This window comes from Dermacentor andersoni, chromosome 5 (genome assembly GCF_023375885.2).
Source record: "Dermacentor andersoni chromosome 5, qqDerAnde1_hic_scaffold, whole genome shotgun sequence".
NCBI lineage: Eukaryota > Metazoa > Arthropoda > Arachnida > Ixodida > Ixodidae > Dermacentor > Dermacentor andersoni.
The window spans coordinates 175,656,713-175,678,653 of record NC_092818.1 but is presented as its reverse complement, the minus strand read 5'-3'; the positions used below and the strand labels follow the sequence as shown (position 1 = coordinate 175,678,653).

Sequence of the window (21,941 nt, the reverse complement as noted above, 5' to 3'; positions counted from 1 at the left end):
TGACAATCGTCGTAATAATCCGACCAGAAATGCTGAAGAAACGGCCCACGATCACCAATTATTGATTTCACACTATAATACGGAGCTGCCAGTGACCTTACAATCAATCTCTACAAAATTTTCAGTCGGGGTTGATGCGAGGGCAATAGTATATTTGTTCATCATTATTATTATTAAGTTTTCAATATAAACGGTTGATATATTCTAAACGACGCAAATAGACTAGCGGTCTTAAGGGGTACTGACATGATATTTTCGACTATTAACTTGTTGCGTCAAATGGAAGCCCGAGGCCTTTAAATCTTTGAAAAAATATTGACAAGCCTTAAAGCATCGTTATTAATTTAATATAACAGTTTCTCTAAGCCAGTTTCGGTTGCGTTTCCACGAGGATGCTGTGTCGTAACGTCACGAGACAATATGTGGGAACATGACATTCCGACGTTTTCACAATCGCTGCTGCTTGCTTGGTCGTCCGCTATGCTGCTATGCTGTGCTGCGAGTGTCAAAACGACGCAATGTCCGGCTCCCACGTCAGGACATACCATGTCGTGACCTCACAACACAGTATCCTCTTGGGAAACGAGACCGAAACTGACTGTAGAAAAATTATCATTTCAAATTATGTACAGCATTCTGAGACGTGTCACAGTTTTTTAGAGTTTAGACGTCAGAACCCTCCGTTAACGTAAAAACAAATGTCGAAAATAGTATTACAGTACCTCTTCAAGAAAAAATGTTGACAGTCACGGTGCTTGAGAGAACAGTCCTGGTAGCTTTCTCCGAAAAGCGAGGACTAAGAAACTGGTGCCATTACGAGAAAACTTGCCTCGTGGAGCTCAAAATGAGATACGAAAGAAGAGATGGCGGGGGAGCACTAAGCTAATTATTAATGTCGTCGACGTGAGCTACATCTACCTATAAAATGCAAAGCAATAAATTAACAAACCTCAAAGTGGGTACAGTATACTGTCTATCTTCTACGAAGAATGGTGCGCGCGCGGTGTGATGTTAAAAGAAACCGCAGGTGCTAATTCAGAGTTTCGCAAGAAGTCAAACCGAATAAGCTCATCTTAAACTGTATAAGCTCTTCCTCTAATAATTTTATGTAAACAATCCTCTTGGGTATAATTCAAATGCGCTGCTAAACAGCTCCCTTACTAGCAACACACCCCTGAACATCGGTAAGCTCGCGCGTTCTAAAATTCCTCAGCCGACGTGTACCACGCTTTCCTTCATTAATTTTCCCTCGTATAGATGCGAGAAACGCAGCACGAAAACATAGCGAGGTTCGTGGGAGCCTGTGTGGACATGCCCAACATTGCCATCATCACAGAGTATTGTCCAAAGGGAAGCTTGCAGGTAAGCGCTGGTTCTCCGTCTTCAACGTCAATTCCAAATGCTTCCCGCTTGTTTTCGTCAGATTATTAATCATTATTGTTCGAAACTCAAACATATGTGCATTGAACCCAACGAGGCAAGCATATCAACCAGCAGAACGTGAAAGAGCTTCAATGTTTGCCGAGGCCCGCAACGAGACCGCCTTAGTTAAGAGTGTCGCTTGCAACAACGCCGTAGCACCGCTTTAACGATAAGTCTGCAAGTACCGGCTGTGACCAAAAGAAAATTGCCTAACATGACAGCTACATGATGCATTTTTCAGACGTCTTTGTCGGTAAGACGTTGGCACGCACAAATCACGCCGCTTGATGTGCCGTGAGGTGCAGACACAGCTGGATGCAGTTACATGTAGTTGAAGCTTGCGAGAAGCACGTGTGCAACGTATTAATGCCGCGATTACAGTGTGGACCGAAGTAGACGCAGTGACACCACGCCATAAATACGCAGACGCACGTTCTGGTGGGCGTGATTCATTACGTCATAAAAAAAGTTTATGACCGACATTACACTGATTTGGTGGAATAGCTTGCATTTAAGCTGTTAAGTAATAAGTGGTATTATCAGGTTTTGAATAAAGGAATATCACGAGCTTTGCGTTATTTACAGTTCAGTGACTCCGTGAATGAATTATTTTTTCTTCATCCTTCTAGCAAGTTCCATTTGGCTTTGTTTCTATTGACTGATTCCCTAGTCATTAACCAATTCGCTATTATGTTACATTACTATCAGAATTATGTATCAGCAAGAGTATGCGTACTCAAGGCACATTTTTCTTTGTTGTGTTGGCAGGATGTTCTGCACAATGACTCCCTTCGACTGGAATGGCTGTTCCGGTACTCCCTAATAAACGACATTGTCAAGGTATGACGTTTCACATTTTCAAAACCAGCTACACGGTGTAATTTTACTGCCAATGCAGTGGAATACAGGGAATGGAACACACAATGCATAAGTGACTTCTTTAATGAAGAGAGACAGCGCAAGAATTCGAAGATGCTGAAAAGTATATTCGCAACAGAAAAATCCCTCTCCATTCAACGCTGCCAAAGTGGATGTGCAGTAAAGTTGTTGCCGACGTTACACCACGTTACACAAGCACCACCCCCACAAGTGACGTAGGTCACGCGCGCGCGCACATGTGCTCAAGTGCAGCATACATCCTCATTCCTCTAGGCCGCCTGCCAATCGCAAATGCCTTAACGAACTAAATTAACGTTCAAAAGTAAATACGTAAGAAAATGTGTAAAGTACGACTGACACACAAGCTACAGGCATGATAGCTTCGGATTTTCATTCGATTGTACGAGAAAACATAATTCTGTTACGTGGACAGTGAAAGACAAAGCCGTTATCCAGCTGCCGTTTGAGATCTGTCTGACTGGCCACGGTTGTTAGGTGGCGGTACCGTCTGCACAGCATACTTCCCCATTCTTGTAGGCCCTTCGCCTAGCGCGAGTGTTTTATTGAACTAATTTAATTTCTCAAAGTAAAGTCCATCAGAGCATCGCATCGTAATTCGAAAATACGAGAAAACATAATTTTGTTAAGCGGAAACTCAAACACAAACCCATTTACCAGCTGCCGCCCTTCCCTTCTTTTTTTTTGTGAGCACTCCACGAGAAATCTCGACCAACTAGGGGCCACTAGCTTATCTGTAAAAAACACGAAGCCCACGACGTTCATTAGGCTTATCGTTCGCGTTCAGGACTGATTCCATCTTCGTGCTAACCACAACGCGCAGGGCATGAGCTACCTGCACAGCAGCGAGATCGGCACGCACGGCCGACTTCGCAGCTCCAACTGCCTGGTAGACAGCCACTTCGTGCTCAAGCTCACCGACTTCGGGCTGCCCAGCTTTCGCAAGGACGAGACTTACAGCCCATTCGTCCCCGAGGGATCCCAGAGTGAGTGCCCCCTATAGGACGCGCTGTTTTATGTTTTCAGCAAAGCGAAAATGCACTCGCGTTTCGAAATACATGAATGAACCAATGTGATTACGAACATAGGCTCTTTTGTCTCACCAGTAGGTTGTTAGTGCTAGCATATACCGGGTATTTCAGCGAACACTTTCGAAAATATTTAAAGGTTGCCTGTGGCAGATAGCACAATTTAGTTCATGAGCTGTTCTACCAGAAGAGGCGGGCATTCATGCACAAGAACAGAAATGCATAATCAAATAATTAATATTCACGAATTAAGTTTAACACTAATCACCTTATAGCCTATATTTCAATTTAGAAATTCTGGCCTAAGGGTTCGCAAGGCGAGTCCACTTGCAACAAATTTTCAAGATGACACCAGTTTCGAGTTAATTACCGAACTGTGCGGAGAAATACATTGGCGTTCCAATTAGTTTCTTAACAAAGCGTCGTTTTATGCATTCAAGCACAAAAGTAACTGGAACGCCAACACATTTCTCCACAAAGTTCGGGAACTACTATCTCAAAACTGGTGTCATCCTGAGAATTCGTTCCAAATGGAACTACCTTGCAAACTCCACGGCTACAATTTGCACATTGCAATACGGACCATAAGCTAATTAGTTTGAAGTCAATTAATGAATTGTGCTTAATTAGTCGACAGCACATTGCAATTTTTTTGTGAAAGTAGCATCTGCCGCTTCGAGTAGGCCACCTCATGAACTAGAATTGTGCTATCTGCCACAGGCAAACATCAAAAAATTTTGAAAGCGTTCGCTAAAACATCCTGTATGCCCGCTACAGATAGTCGCACCCGCCGTGGTTGCTCAGTGGCTATGGTGTTGGGCTGCTGAGCACGAGGTCGTGGGTTCGAATCCCGGCCACGGCGGCCGCATTTCGATGGGGGCGAAATGCGAAAACACCCGTGTACTTAGATTTAGGTGCACGTTAAAGAACCCCAGGTAGTCAAAATTTCCGGAGTCCTCCACTACGGCGTGCCTCATAATCAGAAAGTGGTTTTGGCACGTAAAACCCCATAATTTAATTTTAACAGATAGTCGTGCAAGTGTCACTTTGCTAGCGGCGTCGCTCGTGAAATTTGTGCCTTTTACAAGCCCCCCCCCCCCCCCCCCCTCGTCCCCACCGCCGCTCTCAGGACAAGGTTGCTGCCAATATTCTCAACCTGGTCATGATCGCCTCGCCGTATGGAAGGCCAGACCCTAATTTAGCTATATGCACGAGCGTCAGTCCCATATCAAACGTGCAAATAGAAGTATAAGTGAATCAACTTTTGCCTCTCGTTCACAATAATCCAGAAAACAATTTTACTCTCAATTGATTTCTTAATATACTTAGTAAAGCGGAGAAATCAAAGGACAATCTGAAACAAGCAAACAATAAAAAAGCTAATAATCTGTTTGCATTACTAATTTTGATAATTTCTCTCTTTATAGAGTTTTTATGGAAGGCTCCAGAACTACTTCGGCTCAAGCTGTGTCCGTCGCTAGGAACACAAAAAGGCGACGTCTACAGTTTTGGAATTATCCTCCAAGAAATTATTCTCCGAGAGGATGCCTTTTATCCGCACTGCGATCGCATGGAAAACTCAGGTGCAGTAGCATATTTCTTTCGTTTGCCATCGCTGATGGGGTATTTATTAAACTAGAGAGTGTTAAATGGAGGCTACAATGTTACTAAAACAGGCTGGAATACTTGCCTCTCGAAACAAAGCTATTGCTGCACACCTTACAATTACGTGCTGGCTACTACTTTACCAGTCACACATTAACAGCTCAATATATGTAGCTAACCCTCAGAACGAGGCTAGGGCACCACAAAGCATTCCCCCAACTAAATGAGCTTTCATTGCATACCCAGTATTTAAGGAACCCACTTTTTCTCACTAGCTAGCCATAAATAGTATAGTGCAAATGCTAGACAATTGCGTTATCAGCAGCTCATTACAGGAAAACTTGATGTCGATGGTGGACACTGCACAACCTGCAACAAAATCTAAATTGGCCAGTCGCTCTCGTTTTAGCTATAGTCTGACATTTGATATGGTTGTTTGAGATAGCCTAGGATATTGTCGAAATTAGAGTTAAATGGCTAGTTTTTACTAGGGTTGAGGATTGGGCGAGTTGGTGTTGCATTCTAGAACTGGTACAGCGCAAGATACAAAGGGAGAAACAAGTCGAGCCGGCCAGATAAAGGAACAGAGCGCTTTTTAACCTAATTGTATATATTCGTCTGCATTACTTTCTGATCATTGTCACTGTCAGTCGCATCATGCTTGTAAAAAGCCTTCACAATGGTGATGCACAGATCGCACATACAACAGTATTAGAATATCAATGACTCGCAGTCTCTTTTACAGTCTATAATGTTTGATGCAGTTCTCGTTGCACGGCGCCAGACCAAGAAAACGTAGCTAAATTAGGTAAAAATATTGTGATGGACTCAATAAATTAAGTAAGAGTATAACAAAAGACGAAGAAGAAGAACGACAGTGATCCAAGCATGACTGTAGGCCAAGAGCATGGTCACACAACTCGATATTTCCAACACCTTAGGCTGCTTACATGCTGTTGTACTAAATATTCAAGTGCTTTCAGTTTCAGCGCTAGAAAACAAACGCCCAAAAAAAGCCCTTGATTGAGTGATGATTGATTTTGCTCAAAGAGAAGTGCAAGTTTATTATATTTTGAAGCTCCGTGTTTATGGCGAAATAAATGATTACTGGCATGCAGATATGCTGATGCGTGTGATGTCACTGGAAGATCCGCCGTTTCGACCCGTGGTCGAAAAGGACTCTTGCATTCCCGAGCTTCACCAACTGATGACGCGATGCTGGGCTGAGGAACCCGACGATCGGCCCAGCTTCAACCAGATCAAGGTCCACATGCGCGTCATCAATCGGTGAGTACTTGAGCAATACGCGTTCATGCATGCTTTTCGAAACGCCAGCGTCTGCTCAAACATAAGGTAATGGTTCAAACTGGGACGAATTAAAGACAAGCGCAGTACCTTGTCATGCTGCCGTAGCTAGCATGCAGCTGCAGAGCGAGATCTTGCGGCCTCCGCGATCCCAGAAAAAGCAGTAATATGCTAGACAGCGCTATGGCACGGCTCACCTTACACACTGAACCGAATTTCTTCTGAACTGGGTAAGGCGGATGTGTGAGGCTCTAGATGTTTCTAAGATGTGTCTAAAATTTGGGGCGATTTCAACCGAAATCATTTGGCTCTCATTATCCCCGATTTGCGAACTATTGTTGCGACTCCAGTGTACTACATCTGCAGGCTTGGAGTGACGCCTGACACCCGCGAAAGCTGCCGAGAGCGAGTGGGGCTATACTAATCGAGGTACAACTAAATTAGGAAGGCCCACTAAGCTTGAACAAAGGCGCCCCTTCCCCAGAACAGGAATTGGCCTCCCTGATGTAGTATTCGGCCACAACCTCCCTAATGATCTCTTCATTTAACCAATGGCCCTCAGTCCCCAGCGGCTGCGGAGCACCTGACCAAAGCGGCAGTCGGACGTGCAACGCAGCAGAGGGTGCAAAGAATCTCTGGGTCCGGACAGGCCGCCAACGGAAGCTGATTCTTGCAACGTTTAACACCCGAACCCTCTCGAGGGAGGCTAGCTTAGGAGGACTCTTCGAAAAACTATCAGAGATTGTTTAGGATATTATCGGCCTTAGTGAGATTAGAAGAACTGGTGAGACTTACACATTGCTGAATAACGGCCACGTCCTCTGCTATAGGCGCCGTGCACGCCGACGGACGCGCCACTGGTGGCGGCCTTGCGCAGAACACGCGGGAGAGGAGCCGGGCGCGCGCCGTAGTTTGTTGTGTCGTTGATCGTGCTTCTCTGTCTTATTCCCGTTTTCAGAGCAAGATAGGCAACACCATTCGCACGTGTGGAGTGGCCAAAGCTTCAGGGAATGTCGAAGAAGGATTGTTGCAGGGTGGGGGGCTGAAATACCGGTGAAAACGTGCCGGCGATACGGTTCTAATCATTCCCGGCAAAGCCTCATCAGCGGGAGCAACGGTAGCAAAAATGGATCGTCGCTTCGAAGGGAAATTTCTTGTTCTCATCCTTTCCTTTGTTTCGTCGGTGTATTTTTTTCACTCGATCATAGTTAGACGCGTGAGCAACGAAGTTCGTCTGCAGTGCAGCATGAGGTTTAAAGGCATTTCGCTAAAGTTCGGAATGCTGTTTGCCGCTTATATTGTTTTCCGCTGTTTTACCGCGTTGCGCTAGCTAGGCAGCACGACTGCACGAGCGCATTGCGTTGTATGTTAAAGCTACTGAAGTTTGCAAGAACTGAAATTGTTGGTTTGATGTGGCGCGGTAAATCCTCGCACCAGCTGTCGCGCACTTCATGTTTTTACATCTATTTTATGCGTGGCTTCGCACATGTTTAAATGTTGCTAGTTCCTCCATGCATAACTCTTGTCGATTCTTTTGAGCTGCGAAGTTTTCACCCTGCCTTGTTTGTAAAGAGTATAAATCACGCTGTGTCTTATCGGAATGATACCAACGAAGTGCCTCTTTAACAGCTTTATTCTTTTCGCCCGAGGGCATCTTAGATATTGCTTGCGTTTTTGGAAATGTGTTTAGAAAATAGGTAGTTGAGGGCGAGAATTGCTAATAGCTGCTGCATATGGTATTTTTGTTCTATTTCTCGCTGAAAAGTTCGCGTCCCGTTTGGGAAGTCATCACACCTCGATGCTGCCTGAGCAAACTTAACACGCCGAGTGAGTTGTTTGTTTCACAACATAGTCCCTTCTTGCATGTGAGTTTTGTACTCAACTGAATTCTTTCTTATACTTACGCTGCAGACGACTAAACCGGGTCTTGCCTCCAGCGCTCATCTACTTTGACTGGCGCTGCCCTGCCTTTAAATATATCATGTGGCACCTCTCTCTAGTAATATAAAAAAGTACTGAAAAGCTAGTCAGTCTTTAGCTTTGTACGTTTCCAAGCAGCTCCCTTGGGGAATTTAAAATTGCACAAACTGCAGCGGGAACGGTTGTTCATCGGCTTATGCAGCAGAATTGCATCGGCGGTACAGCACTAACACGCGCTTTTAGTAACCCGTGTGTTTGGTGACTTCGTTGGCTAGCGTACGCGTTTCCATCAATAAATTGGCAATTACTCTTCTTGAGGCGACTTCGACTGCAGTTATTCGGCGATGTCACATATATTCATCGGCAAAAAAATCACAACGGCATATGCAGAGATTGCACCGTGCGGATTTGTTTGATATAAGTCTGCACTATCGACGGGTGCTTATTATTCAGGTACAGAAGCAGCATTGCGGCAAGGGTAGAATAAAAAAAAAACATCGAGAGATCGCATCACTCAACAAAATTGATCGGCTAGTCAACATGAGCTCCACGTCATGTAAATGGGGTTCATGGCGTTTGTCTACGGGACACACCTTGCACGTATGGGGACCATGTTGTCCCAAACACCGGTAACATCGTGTTCATACCCGCTCGCACAGAGGTCAGCATCTTCCCTACAGCTGTCACTGCAGAAGAAGCAGCCTGGCACCCGAACAAAGGAGAAATCGCAGCCGCGAACTTCAGCCATCCTTGCTGAAAAGGGCTGTCGTCTGCTACTGCTCCCGCGTGTACTGTTGGAAGCGTCCGCTAGGTGGCTTTCAGTGGCGCCTCTATAGGCGGTGCACGAGGCGTATAGAGATCTCCCGGATAAGAATCAATGCGGGATAGGATTGCTAATCCATAAGGACATAGCGAGCAACATTGACGAATTCTACAGCATCAACAAGAGGGTAGCAGTAGTCGTAATCAAACTGAATAAAAGGTATAGATTAAAGGTAGTACAAACCTACGCTCCAACGTGCAGTCACGATGATGAAGAAGTAGACCAGTTTTATGAAGATGTTGAATTAGCGATGACAAAAGTGCAAACGCGGTATACAATAGTAATGGGGGATTTCAATGCAAAAGTGGGGAAAAAGCAGGCGGGTGAACAGGCAATTGGCAACTACGATGTCGATTCTAGAAACGCTAGAGGAGAGATGCTGGTAGAATTCGCAAAAAGGAATAAGCTGAGAATAATGAACACCTTTTTCGGGAAACGTGGCAACAGAAAATGGACCTGGAAAAGCCCTGACGGTGAAACAAGAAATGAAATCAATTCCATACTTTCTGCCGATCCCAGCAGGATGTAGAAGTGTTAGGTACGGTAAAGTGCCATCATCATATATGTTTGTAAGGCCTAGGATTCACCTCAATTTGAAGAGAGAAAGAGTAAAATTGGTCAAGAAGAAACAGGTCAACTTAGAGGCAGTAAGGGTAAAAACAGACAAATTTAGGCTGGTACTTGCAAACAAATAGGCAGCCTAAGAACAGATAGATGATGATGATGGAATAGAGGTAATGAATGAAATCGTAACGAGGCTGGCTTCAGAGGCAGCGATTGAAGTGGGAGGCAAGGCACCAAGGCAACCAGTAGGCAAGCTCTCCCAAGAAACGAATGACCTATTAAAGAAACGACAAAGAATAAAAGTGTCCAACTCAAGAGATAAGATAGAATTCGCGGAACTATCAAAACTGATCAACAAAGCGAAAATAAGTGATATTAGAAATTATAATGTGAGAAAGACTGAAGAAGATGTTAAAAATGGACGCAGCCTAAATTCAGTGAGAAGGAAACTTGGCATAGGACAAACCAAGATGTATGCACTGAAAGATAAGCAGGGTAAAATCATCAGCAATCTCAAAGGTATAATAAAAGCAGCGTAACAATTCTATACTAACCGTAACAGTACCCAGAGGACTCAGGCGCACTGTATTAGAAACAATAATGAACAGTATACAGAAACTCCTCCTACAACTAGAGATGAGGTCAGAAGGGCCTTGCTAGGCATGAAACGGGGAAAGCGGCTGGACAGGATGGAATAACAGTCGATTTATTCAAAGATGGAGGAGACATAATGCTAGGAAAACTGACGGGTCTCTATACGAAGTGTCTATGGACTGAGGGTCCCAGAAAACTGGAACAATCCAAACATTATACTAATCCACAAAAAAGGCGGCGCTAAAGAACTGAAAAATTATAGGCCCATTAGCTTAGTCCCAGTATTATATAAAATATTTACCAAAATAATCTCCAACAGAATAAGGGCAAAATTGGACTTTAGTCAACTAAGGGAGCAGGCTGGCTTTACTCTACAGTGGATCACATCCATGTCAATAATCAGGCTATCGAGAAATCCGCAGAGTACAATAAGTCTCTGTATATGGCTTTCACAGATCACGAAAAAAAGCATTTGATTCAGTAGAGATACCAGCAGTCACAGAGGCACTGCGTAATCAAGGAGTACGGACCGCTTACGTGAATACTGTGGAATATATCTAGAGAGATTCCACAGCCACCTTAATTCTACACATGAAAAGTAGGAAGATACCTATAAAGAAAGGGGTCAGACAAGGAGACACAATCTCTCTAATGCTATTCACTGCGTGTTTGGAAGAAGTATTCAAGCTGTTAAACTGGGAGGGTCTAGGAGTAAGGATCGACGGCGAATACCTGAGCAACCTTACGTTTGCCGATGACATTGTTCTATTCAGCAACATTGCGGACGAGTTACAACAAATGATTGAGGATTTTAACAGGGAAAGTGTAAGAGTGGAGCTCAATATTATAGTGCAGAAGACAAAGATAATGATAAATAACCTGGAAAGGGAACAAGAGTTCAAGATAGCAAGTCAGCCTCTAGAGTCTGTGGAGGAGTGCGTTTACCTAGAACAACTAATCACAGGGAACCCTGACCATGAGAAGGAAATTCACAGAAGAATAAAAATGGGTTCAGTCGCATACGGCAGACATTGTGAACTCCTGACTGGGAGATTACCGTTATCATTGAAAAGGAAAGTATACAATCAGTGCATTTTACTGGTGCTGATATACGGCGCAGGGACTTAGAGACTGACAAAGAAGCTTGAGAACAAGTTAAGGACCGCGCAAAGAGCGACGGAACGAAGAATGCTAGACATAACTTTAAGAGACAGAAAGAGAGCGCTTTGGATCAGAGAGCAAAAGGGTATAGACGATATTCTAAGAGACATTAAGAGAAAAAAATGGCTCTGGGCAGGTCATGTAATGCGCAGATAAGATAACCGCTGGACCATTAGGGGAACAGAATGGGTACCAAGAAAAGGAAAACGCAGTAGAGGACGGCAGAAGACTAGATAGTGCGACGAAATTAGGAAATTTGCGGGTGCTAGTTGGAATCGGCTGGTGCAGGACAGGGGTAATTGGAGATCGCAAAGAGAGGCCTTCGTCCTACAGCGGACATAAATAGGAGGAGGAGGAGGATTATGATGGTGGTGGTGGTGCCTCGACTAATAAGCACTGTTGTGGACGTCTGCTAAAATCCTGATTAGCTTATTCTTAAACGACTGCCCACTCTACAGCAGTGGTCTCCAAGTTCGATTCTCGGAGCAGGACCACCTCTTGTTCAAGTAATAAGCATCTTTTTTGAAGAAGTTGTATGCGCTGTCTTCAGAGGCGTAGCCAGGGAAGCGGCGCAATGGCTTGGAAGAGGGGGTAGAGAAATTTCTGCGTACCAGCATAGCTAGTATAAAATAACATGCGACAGCACCCACTTTGCCCCGTAGCACCTTCTCCTAGTCAAATGCGAGCCCCCCACCCCTTCCTTGAAAAATATTTAGCGGCAGCCACTGGCTGTATATTTAAAATTTGGCGGCGGATGAACGGTCAGCAACGTTTCCTTTCCGTAACATTTTCGTTACAGCTGAAGCTCCATAAAAATAGAAGAAAGTAACGATAATAACTGAGAAGTAGCGAAGTCATGCTATGGAAGAAAGAGAAATCTAAGGCGGCTAAGCTTTCCACAACCCACTGTTTAATGACTAGAAATGCTGGAATGAAATCTTTGCAGGAATACTCGGCGTGCAGCGATGAGGTTTTGTAGTAGTATGGTTAAATGTGCAGGGGCTACCATGGAGAAGTGAATATCATGGACAACATAATGGCTCGCATGGAGCAGTACGCCAACGAGCTGGAGGTTCTGGTAGAACAGAGGACGGCTGCGTTTCTAGAAGAGAAACGGAAATCCGAGGAGCTTCTCTACGAAGTGCTACCAAGGTATACGACTTTAAGCGATCTATAAACTTCGACACTTTTCTTATGTAGATTAACTGCATCGCACGAAGACTACAATGTGATGGTTGATATCGAGATTATCCATGATGTTAACGCGCTAACTCCAATTGTCGATGGCTTATTTTTCCACTTCCGACGTTGAGTAATTTACCATCTTTATTTCAATGCTAAGTATAACAAAGAGCAAATAAGTAGTGAGACAGGGCTTTGGGGTTTGTGAATAAATGCATTCATTTATGAAATAACTTTTCATGAAAAACCAAGGATGTTCAATTAGAAGAACTTCCTGTTCACGAGTTTTTATAGGGCTACCATGAAGCTGTGCATTACATCTTGTAATGCACAGCTTCATAACGTATGGCAATGCACAGTGCACAACGAGACGCCATCGCACACAAAAAAATCGTAACAAACAACTGGGCCGGTAGAACTATCACCACACCTATAGATTCTAACAAGCACAGAGGGGTACTGCAGCTGGTCCTGCCACGTAGCAATCAATTAGGGAACGGTGGAAGGGGTAGTTGTGCCGCCTTCAAACCGCACCATATTTAAAACACATTCTGAGGTTCTGAGAGCTGAAGAAAACTGCTTGCCACCTACTTAAATAGCCTTTATTTGTGGGGAACTTCAGATTACTCTTTCGGTCCAAACGCAAGCGCACGACATCACCTGAGTGTTGTCAAATAATTGCTTTCATTACAGGTCTGTTGCGGAGCAATTGAAGCGCGGTAAAGCTGTGATTCCTGAACTGTACGACAGCGTCACAATTTACTTCAGCGACATAGTTGGTTTCACGTCCATGTGTTCATCCAGTACTCCGATTCAGGTAATCAAAGCCAGCAGGCACCTATCAATAGCAATTTGTTTCGATTTATTTATTTATTTATTTATTTATTTATTTATTTATTTATTTATTTATTTATTTATTTATTTGCTTACTTATTTATGCAAATTGCATTGTTGGCCTTCTTCAGTTGTTTTGAGCCTACCTATCTCTGTTGATATATCTATCCTCGGCATCGTCGGCATACCATCGTCGTTGCTGTCTTCGTCGCTCCAACGACGCCAATCTTTTCCTTGTCATTGTACTGTAATCATAGTGTCGTTATTCAATCGTGGTTATGGCGTCCTTGTCAGGGCGTCATTGCCAGCAGATCCACTTTCAGACCACCGTCTTGATACCGTCGTTATCGTGCTATCGTCGTCTCTCCAGCTTCGTCATACGATTCTCTTCATGCCGTCGTCGTCAAGCCACAGTCGTCATACAGGTATCGTGATGCAGTCATCGTCACGCCACTGTCATCATACGCTAGTCGTCATCCGATTGTCATCATACCATTGTTTTGCCATCGTTGACCCTGCATGGTCCACATACAGTCGTCACCATGCCATTTTCGTCACGCTGTCGTTTCACCGTTGTCATCACGTGAGTATCATCATCTCATTGCCGTCATGCCGTCGTAGTCATACTGCCTTCGTCGATCCATCGACGTCACTCCTTGTTCGTAGTGGTATCGCAGGCGTGCTATCGTCTTTCAATCGTAATTGTGCCGTAGTTTTCATGCCATCGTCGTCATTTCTTCGTCGTCAGACACACGCTATCTTGCATCCGTTGTCATACCGCCGTCGCCACGTCGTCTTGGTCGTGCGATCGTCATCGTTCTCGCTTCACCGTCCGGTTGTCGTCATGCAGTCGTCATCACACGGTCGTCGTCCTCTAATTATACTCATGTCGTCGTCGCGTGATCGTCGTTTTACCATCCTCAAAATTTAAGAACCGACAGGTCATTGTCGCCATCCCATCGTCGGTATACGCCTTTGTCGTTCCATCGATACAAATCCTTCTTCCGCATTCCGCTGTCACTACATCAGCCTCATACAGTCGACATTAAGCCTCCATGATCACAGGCTTGGCAGGCGAGTGCCATAGCAAAGTGGGACGATCGGGGTATGTATCATACAGCTAAATCAACAAGTCTCAGAGGAGCCACTACACGTGCTAAATAAATAAACGGGACGTCAGGATTATGGTCTGTCGCTAGATTTCTCGGTTGTTATTCGCAGTACCGTCGACAGTCATCGTGACATGAGTTCTGCCGTATTTATTTATTTATTTATTTGTTTGTTTGTTTATTTCGTTCGTTCGTTCGTTCGTTCGTTCGTTCGTTCGTTCGTTCGTTCGTTCGTTCGTTCGTTCGTTCGTTCGTTCGTTCGTTCGTTCGTTCGTTCGTTCGTTCGTTCGTTCGTTCGTTCGTTCGTTCGTTCGTTCGTTCGTTCGTTCGTTCGTTCGTTCGTTCGTTCGTTCGTTCGTTCGTTCGTTCGTTCGTTCGTTCGTTCGTTCGTTCGTTCGTTCGTTCGTTCGTTCGTTCGTTCGTTCGTTCGTTCGTTCGTTCGTTCGTTCGTTCGTTCGTTCGTTCGTTCGTTCGTTCGTTCGTTCGTTCGTTCGTTCGTTCGTTCGTTCGTTCGTTCGTTCGTTCGTTCGTTCGTTCGTTCGTTCGTTCGTTCGTTCGTTCGTTCGTTCGTTCGTTCGTTCGTTCGTTCGTTCGTTCGTTCGTTCGTTCGTTCGTTCGTTCGTTCGTTCGTTCGTTCGTTCGTTCGTTCGTTCGTTCGTTCGTTCGTTCGTTCGTTCGTTCGTTCGTTCGTTCGTTCGTTCGTTCGTTCGTTCGTTCGTTCGTTCGTTCGTTCGTTCGTTCGTTCGTTCGTTCGTTCGTTCGTTCGTTCGTTCGTTCGTTCGTTCGTTCGTTCGTTCGTTCGTTCGTTCGTTCGTTCGTTCGTTCGTTCGTTCGTTCGTTCGTTCGTTCGTTCGTTCGTTCGTTCGTTCGTTCGTTCGTTCGTTCGTTCGTTCGTTCGTTCGTTCGTTCGTTCGTTCGTTCGTTCGTTCGTTCGTTCGTTCGTTCGTTCGTTCGTTCGTTCGTTCGTTCGTTCGTTCGTTCGTTCGTTCGTTCGTTCGTTCGTTCGTTCGTTCGTTCGTTCGTTCGTTCGTTCGTTCGTTCGTTCGTTCGTTCGTTCGTTCGTTCGTTCGTTCGTTCGTTCGTTCGTTCGTTCGTTCGTTCGTTCGTTCGTTCGTTCGTTCGTTCGTTCGTTCGTTCGTTCGTTCGTTCGTTCGTTCGTTCGTTCGTTCGTTCGTTCGTTCGTTCGTTCGTTCGTTCGTTCGTTCGTTCGTTCGTTCGTTCGTTCGTTCGTTCGTTCGTTCGTTCGTTCGTTCGTTCGTTCGTTCGTTCGTTCGTTCGTTCGTTCGTTCGTTCGTTCGTTCGTTCGTTCGTTCGTTCGTTCGTTCGTTCGTTCGTTCGTTCGTTCGTTCGTTCGTTCGTTCGTTCGTTCGTTCGTTCGTTCGTTCGTTCGTTCGTTCGTTCGTTCGTTCGTTCGTTCGTTCGTTCGTTCGTTCGTTCGTTCGTTCGTTCGTTCGTTCGTTCGTTCGTTCGTTCGTTCGTTCGTTCGTTCGTTCGTTCGTTCGTTCGTTCGTTCGTTCGTTCGTTCGTTCGTTCGTTCGTTCGTTCGTTCGTTCGTTCGTTCGTTCGTTCGTTCGTTCGTTCGTTCGTTCGTTCGTTCGTTCGTTCGTTCGTTCGTTCGTTCGTTCGTTCGTTCGTTCGTTCGTTCGTTCGTTCGTTCGTTCGTTCGTTCGTTCGTTCGTTCGTTCGTTCGTTCGTTCGTTCGTTCGTTCGTTCGTTCGTTCGTTCGTTCGTTCGTTCGTTCGTTCGTTCGTTCGTTCGTTCGTTCGTTCGTTCGTTCGTTCGTTCGTTCGTTCGTTCGTTCGTTCGTTCGTTCGTTCGTTCGTTCGTTCGTTCGTTCGTTCGTTCGTTCGTTCGTTCGTTCGTTCGTTCGTTCGTTCGTTCGTTCGTTCGTTCGTTCGTTCGTTCGTTCGTTCGTTCGTTCGTTCGTTCGTTCGTTCGTTCGTTCGTTCGTTCGTTCGTTCGTTCGTTCGTTCGTTCGTTCGTTCGTTCGTTCGTTCGTTCGTTCGTTCGTTCGTTCGTTCGTTCGTTCGTTCGTTCGTTCGTTCGTTCGTTCGTTCGTTCGTTCGTTCGTTCGTTCGTTCGTTCGTTCGTTCGTTCGTTCGTTCGTTCGTTCGTTCGTTCGTTCGTTCGTTCGTTCGTTCGTTCGTTCGTTCGTTCGTTCGTTCGTTCGTTCGTTCGTTCGTTCGTTCGTTCGTTCGTTCGTTCGTTCGTTCGTTCGTTCGTTCGTTCGTTCGTTCGTTCGTTCGTTCGTTCGTTCGTTCGTTCGTTCGTTCGTTCGTTCGTTCGTTCGTTCGTTCGTTCGTTCGTTCGTTCGTTCGTTCGTTCGTTCGTTCGTTCGTTCGTTCGTTCGTTCGTTCGTTCGTTCGTTCGTTCGTTCGTTCGTTCGTTCGTTCGTTCGTTCGTTCGTTCGTTCGTTCGTTCGTTCGTTCGTTCGTTCGTTCGTTACCGGCAATGCATCCTTCTATAAGCAAAATTAGGGAATGAACGAACATCACTTCTTTTGCATAGTCGGACGAATTTCTGATTTACAGATTCTTTCGTGGTTATAGGGAACATATTTATTAGTAAAGTTATAACTTTAAAGCGAGAATATATATGTTCGCCATGTGCATACACTTCATAAAATGTGGTATTACAGGACACTAATTTTTTTCTTCTTGTTCTTTCTTCTTTTATCAGGTTGTAGATTTTCTCAACGATTTGTACACCTGTTTTGACGCCGTCATCAGCGACTTCGACGTTTACAAGGTGGGTGGCAGCGCTTCGTCCCTACATTTCTTCGTGTTGCTTGCGTGGTGCGTAAGCATTTTTACAGCAGATTGACTGACTTATTCTAATATTTTTCTTTGCTACTGTTCTTCACATATTATGGACTTCCGCGGTTTCGCCAAAGAGGGAAGTAGGATGCATTAAATTTTGACAATTTCGGCGCAAACCCAGAAAAAAAAATCTTTTTCTTTCAGCGATGGTCATGGTTGAACTTAGGTAGTGGTTGCTATAAATTTACATAGACTACAATTTAGTATATTGATTATGCGCCCCCGCTTTGAACACTGAGCTTAACAGACTGAGTTTACAGTGTTGTAATTAATAGTTTGTTGAATAATTCAGTGGTAAATATGTCAAAGCGCATGTCTGTATAGAGTTTTCGATTTTCCCCAGCAGTGTGCAATATTCCATGGCCGAAAACAAAACTTCGCAAAATCCAGTCACTAGATGTAGCTTCTTATATTCCTGTTGAACACACAAAATTTCATGGGAGTTGATACAGCGGGTTGCCTTACGAATGCATCTGTACAAAACTGTGATTCGCGCCTGGAGCTGCGCCTAGCTTAGGAGCGTCAATTCTTCGGTTGCGCCCTCTATCAGCAACACGCTGCAGTGCGGAGTGTTTCAGAAAACCCTAGGCTAGATGGGCACATTGCCTCTGAGATTGTCAGCGTGGCATGGCTGGCCTGGAACGGCGTTTGCTCCAAAGCCGCGTCAGCCATCTCGGAGGCGGCCATCGCGGGGTATTGATTCGGGGCGGAGTGTCCAGGTAGCGCTGCCTTCGGTCGCACCTCTCATAAAATGAACTAGATGGCGCCACAGAAACTAGTTATTTAGGGGGTCCACATGCACGTAGGCTCCCTATAGTTGCTGTATGTAGCTTGCGAAGCTAGCGCGCATGGGGTGTATTTATATAACGGCTTGGCATTCACTTCACAACTAAGAATTCCTTATGGCGGATGCGCTCAATTTTTTCTCGATGTCTTTAACCGCCCTCGCAAGCAAACATTCGCACCTCCCGTATTCTTCGTCGTTTATGCGGTAGCGTAAGTTGTTGACATTAGCTAGTGAACAATTTAAATTTATGCGAATGCACGCCAGGCACATGACTTTGCTGAAAAGATTTAATAAATAGACTTTTGGAGGAAGGCGAAGAAATAGGGCAAAAAGAAAAGCGATGCCGTTTCGTAAAAAGCACTTTTACGTTCCGCAGAATACGTTTTATTTTTATTTAGACCATAAAGAATTTCTGAAATTTGCCTGCGTGAGATAGCATAATGGTTGTTCTTGAGCTGAATTACTCGAAGCTGCGGACAGAACCAGCATGAGAAATCGAAAAGAATAGTCAGCAAATTAACAAAAATCAACTACTTCACTGTTTGGTTAATACTTAGCGGCACATATTTCAATTTACGAATTGTAACCGGTGAGATTGCAAAGCATATCCACTTGAATATAATTATGAGGATCCCCCGGGTTTCGAGATATGCTCCGTGAAACTCGCGGTGGGAATGCATTATTGTTCCACTTACTCTTCTGACAAACCGCCCTTTTAGGCATTGAAGCAAAAAAGTAACTGGAACGCCCATTCTCTTTTTTTTTATCGCACACTTCGGGAAGTAATAGTTCGAAACTGGAGTCATTCAAAACTGGTGTCAGCCTTCAAATTCGTTCCAAGAGGATGCGCAAATTGCAATACATGCGTAAAATGTTTAATTAAACATTCATCTATGAATTTTTGTGAATTTGTCGCTTATGAATCTTCATTTATGTTCCAAGTAATAACATCCACCTCTAAGTAAACCAGCTCAATGATAGTACTATACTATCTGCCACAGGCGACTTTCAAAGTTTCTGTATGGTCTAAAAATACACACGCACGCATGCGCACGCATACACACACACAGCAGTCAAATCCGCGTTGGTTTACACACAGGTTACGGGTTCCATTCTGGATCGCGTCGGCGGCGAGCCGATGCAAAAACACCCGCATCTTTAGATGAATGTACATGCACGTTAGACGCACCCCGTCACTCAAAATGATTCCAAAGAGCCGACTAATTTAGGTTCTTATATGGACGATGCGACAGTGATATGATAAGGTTTCTCACGAAGCCATTCTTGACGCGCTCATGGCTGCTTCAATCGGAGGCCGCACTTTTCGGTAAATTCGAAGCTACCTGACTGAAAGAAGCTTCTTTGCAGTCATCGAGGATGGTCAAACTTCCGACCACTACACCAGCCGTGGAGTTCCACAAAGTGGCGTTTGGGCCCGGTTTTGTTCAACCTGGTTTTGATTAGGCTGGCGGAATTCCTGCCACAGTCGGTCAGTCTGTTAATTTACACAGATGACATCTGCACCTGGGCGTCAGGGGTAACCTGGCGCAGGTTCACGCAAGATTACAAAAGGCTGCAACGATGATATGGATATGTAACGTTGAGGCTGCAACGATATCTTCAGAGACAAGGGCTCTGAATTTCAACAGAAACGTGCACAGTAGTCGCCTTCACGCGAAAATCGATGACAGGATACCCGGTGTCTATTAATGGCGAGCCTATCTTGTACAAAATGATCCATCGGTTTTCAGGGGTGATTGTCGACCACGACCTCTCCTGCAACCCCCATCTATCCTACCTAAGTTTTGCTCATCGCATTTAATACGGAGAACATGTAGGACATCTTTCTGCGAAAATTTCGCATTGTCGTGCCGATTGAATGGTTAGCGACAGGATCTGCGAGAATCCTCGCCAAAGATCTACTTGTTATATTCACGTAACATATAATTATTTTTATCTTTGGCAACAACAAGTCTAGCAAATGTGTAGAACATAGTAATAAAATGCTGCGAATATCTGTCGCCGAGGCACCCCAAGCACTAGATGCCGATGCGCTTCAGAGATGGCGGTGCTCTTAAGTAAAAGGTTTATATGGAAAACATTTAGTTGGGTTTATCGGTGCCACCATGTTTGAGTTTAACGCCAGTGCGAAAAAAATGAATTGCTCATGAATGCGAAGTGAAACATCGATGCATTTCGCCACAAAATTTGAAGCTTCGTTTCTGTCGAAACTGCTTCTAAGCACAGAGAGAGAGAGGGAAATATATAGAAAAGGAAGGCAGGTATGTTAACCAGTCAAGAGTCCGCTTGGCTACCCCACGCTGGGGGAAGGAAGAAGGGCAAAAGAAAGAAGTGGATCTCCAGTAAACGAATATGGCTTCATTATAGTACGGATTCAACTCAGTAATTGGGACATGCACCCTATAAAATTTACCAGTGAAGATCTGTCAGTTGCTAGCACCAAATTGCGATTTGTCGCCCAAGTAATGTGCACCAATTTAAACAATCCAGCTGATGTGACAGGATTAGGCTATGATTCTGACGAGTTGTTTAATGAGTCTGTCACAACTTAAGTAAATTAGCTGGTATATACCTTGCGAGAACAAAATCAGTTCAAAAACAGCCTACGTCTACGTCCCTCTTTTTTTTATGTTGTCCAGCTACCTCGCTGCAAAATGAGCATCATTAAAGAACCAGGAAGAAAACATTTGGTACACTACGGCGAACCTATTATAATAATAGCCTTATAGATGAAGGATAGCGCCACCACGTAAACGCTCAGTTACGGCACTGCTTGTTTAGCAAAAAATGTATTGCTTCAGACACGAATAAAATCTATTAACAGTGCCATTGCACTGTATACTGAGTACAGTGCTCAGCGATTGAAACGCGATACTCCGAGCGCGTGGCTGCCGCCCCTTTCTCTGCGCGACCGGTGGCCGCTGGAGGCACCGAGTTGGTGAAATATTGTATCACATGAAAGCGAGAGTCTGTTTGAAGCATTCTGACTGCACATCTTCCTCCTCTTCCTCCAACCCCCCCCCCCACCCCCCCTCCCACCTGCGATTCCCTTGAGTTCACCGACAGCGCGAAAAGCACCCGCCGCGAAGTCGTCCAAGTATCGCGTTCCAATCGCTGAGCACTACACTCTGCCTGCAAGGCGCGAGTCCGGTGCACTGTACACTTCCACAACAATCACCGAACAGTAGTCCAAAACTTACTTGACTCACACAGTCAGTGACACTGATGATACAACATGTACAAATCATGTGTCACAGATGTCCATACGTGTACAATGGATATACGACATGTGGTTATACGCATTATTGGGATTGATAGCCAGGTTTCTTTGTATGGTGGGCCGGTTAGTACGGTATAATTCCGACCAACTAAGGATACCAGCGAACGCACCTCTGTCCCGCATAACGTTACAATTAACCACGAGATAAAAGCTTTACTCGTACTTATAATCTCGGTTCAAAGGTATCTGCAAAACAAAGAGACGGCTTAATCAAACGAAGCATTACATCGAACCCCTTGTTTGATTTGTTCTACCTCGGATGCGGCATTCTGGTTTGTGCCCCCGGTGCTCCCGTTTACACAGCACGGAAGCTTGACCGGCGAAGTGGTGTCAGTCAGCGCATCTCTGTTTTCCGTAAACAAACAATTAATAACGACATAAAGCCCGTAAATTTAATGTGGACTTATAGCTATCTCTAAAGTACACAAGCTCTAATAGAACAGCGCATTGTACTCAATTGATATTTTTGTTTTCTTGGGTTTCTTATATTTGGGCTACCTTATTCTTGTGTCGATGGGCATGTGCTACTGCTTGGGTGTTCATATTTCGGCATAGCTTGTGAACGCTCTGCTGCATAAACATCAACACTG

At 44.8% G+C, this 21,941-nt stretch overlaps 1 protein-coding gene across 1 annotated transcript in view; it reads left to right on the top strand.

Annotated features, from left to right (window-relative positions):
• Positions 1 to 21,941, top strand: part of LOC126531645 (atrial natriuretic peptide receptor 1-like) — a 92,834-nt gene that overhangs the window by 62,594 nt on the left and 8,299 nt on the right. The window contains exons 12-19 of the mRNA XM_050179263.3: positions 1,258 to 1,362; positions 2,191 to 2,262; positions 3,143 to 3,305; positions 4,775 to 4,930; positions 6,071 to 6,239; positions 12,319 to 12,471; positions 13,195 to 13,318; positions 17,124 to 17,192. Of these exons, the coding sequence (XP_050035220.3) occupies positions 1,258 to 1,362; positions 2,191 to 2,262; positions 3,143 to 3,305; positions 4,775 to 4,930; positions 6,071 to 6,239; positions 12,319 to 12,471; positions 13,195 to 13,318; positions 17,124 to 17,192 (1,011 nt within the window). The remainder of the gene's footprint in view (positions 1 to 1,257; positions 1,363 to 2,190; positions 2,263 to 3,142; positions 3,306 to 4,774; positions 4,931 to 6,070; positions 6,240 to 12,318; positions 12,472 to 13,194; positions 13,319 to 17,123; positions 17,193 to 21,941) is intronic.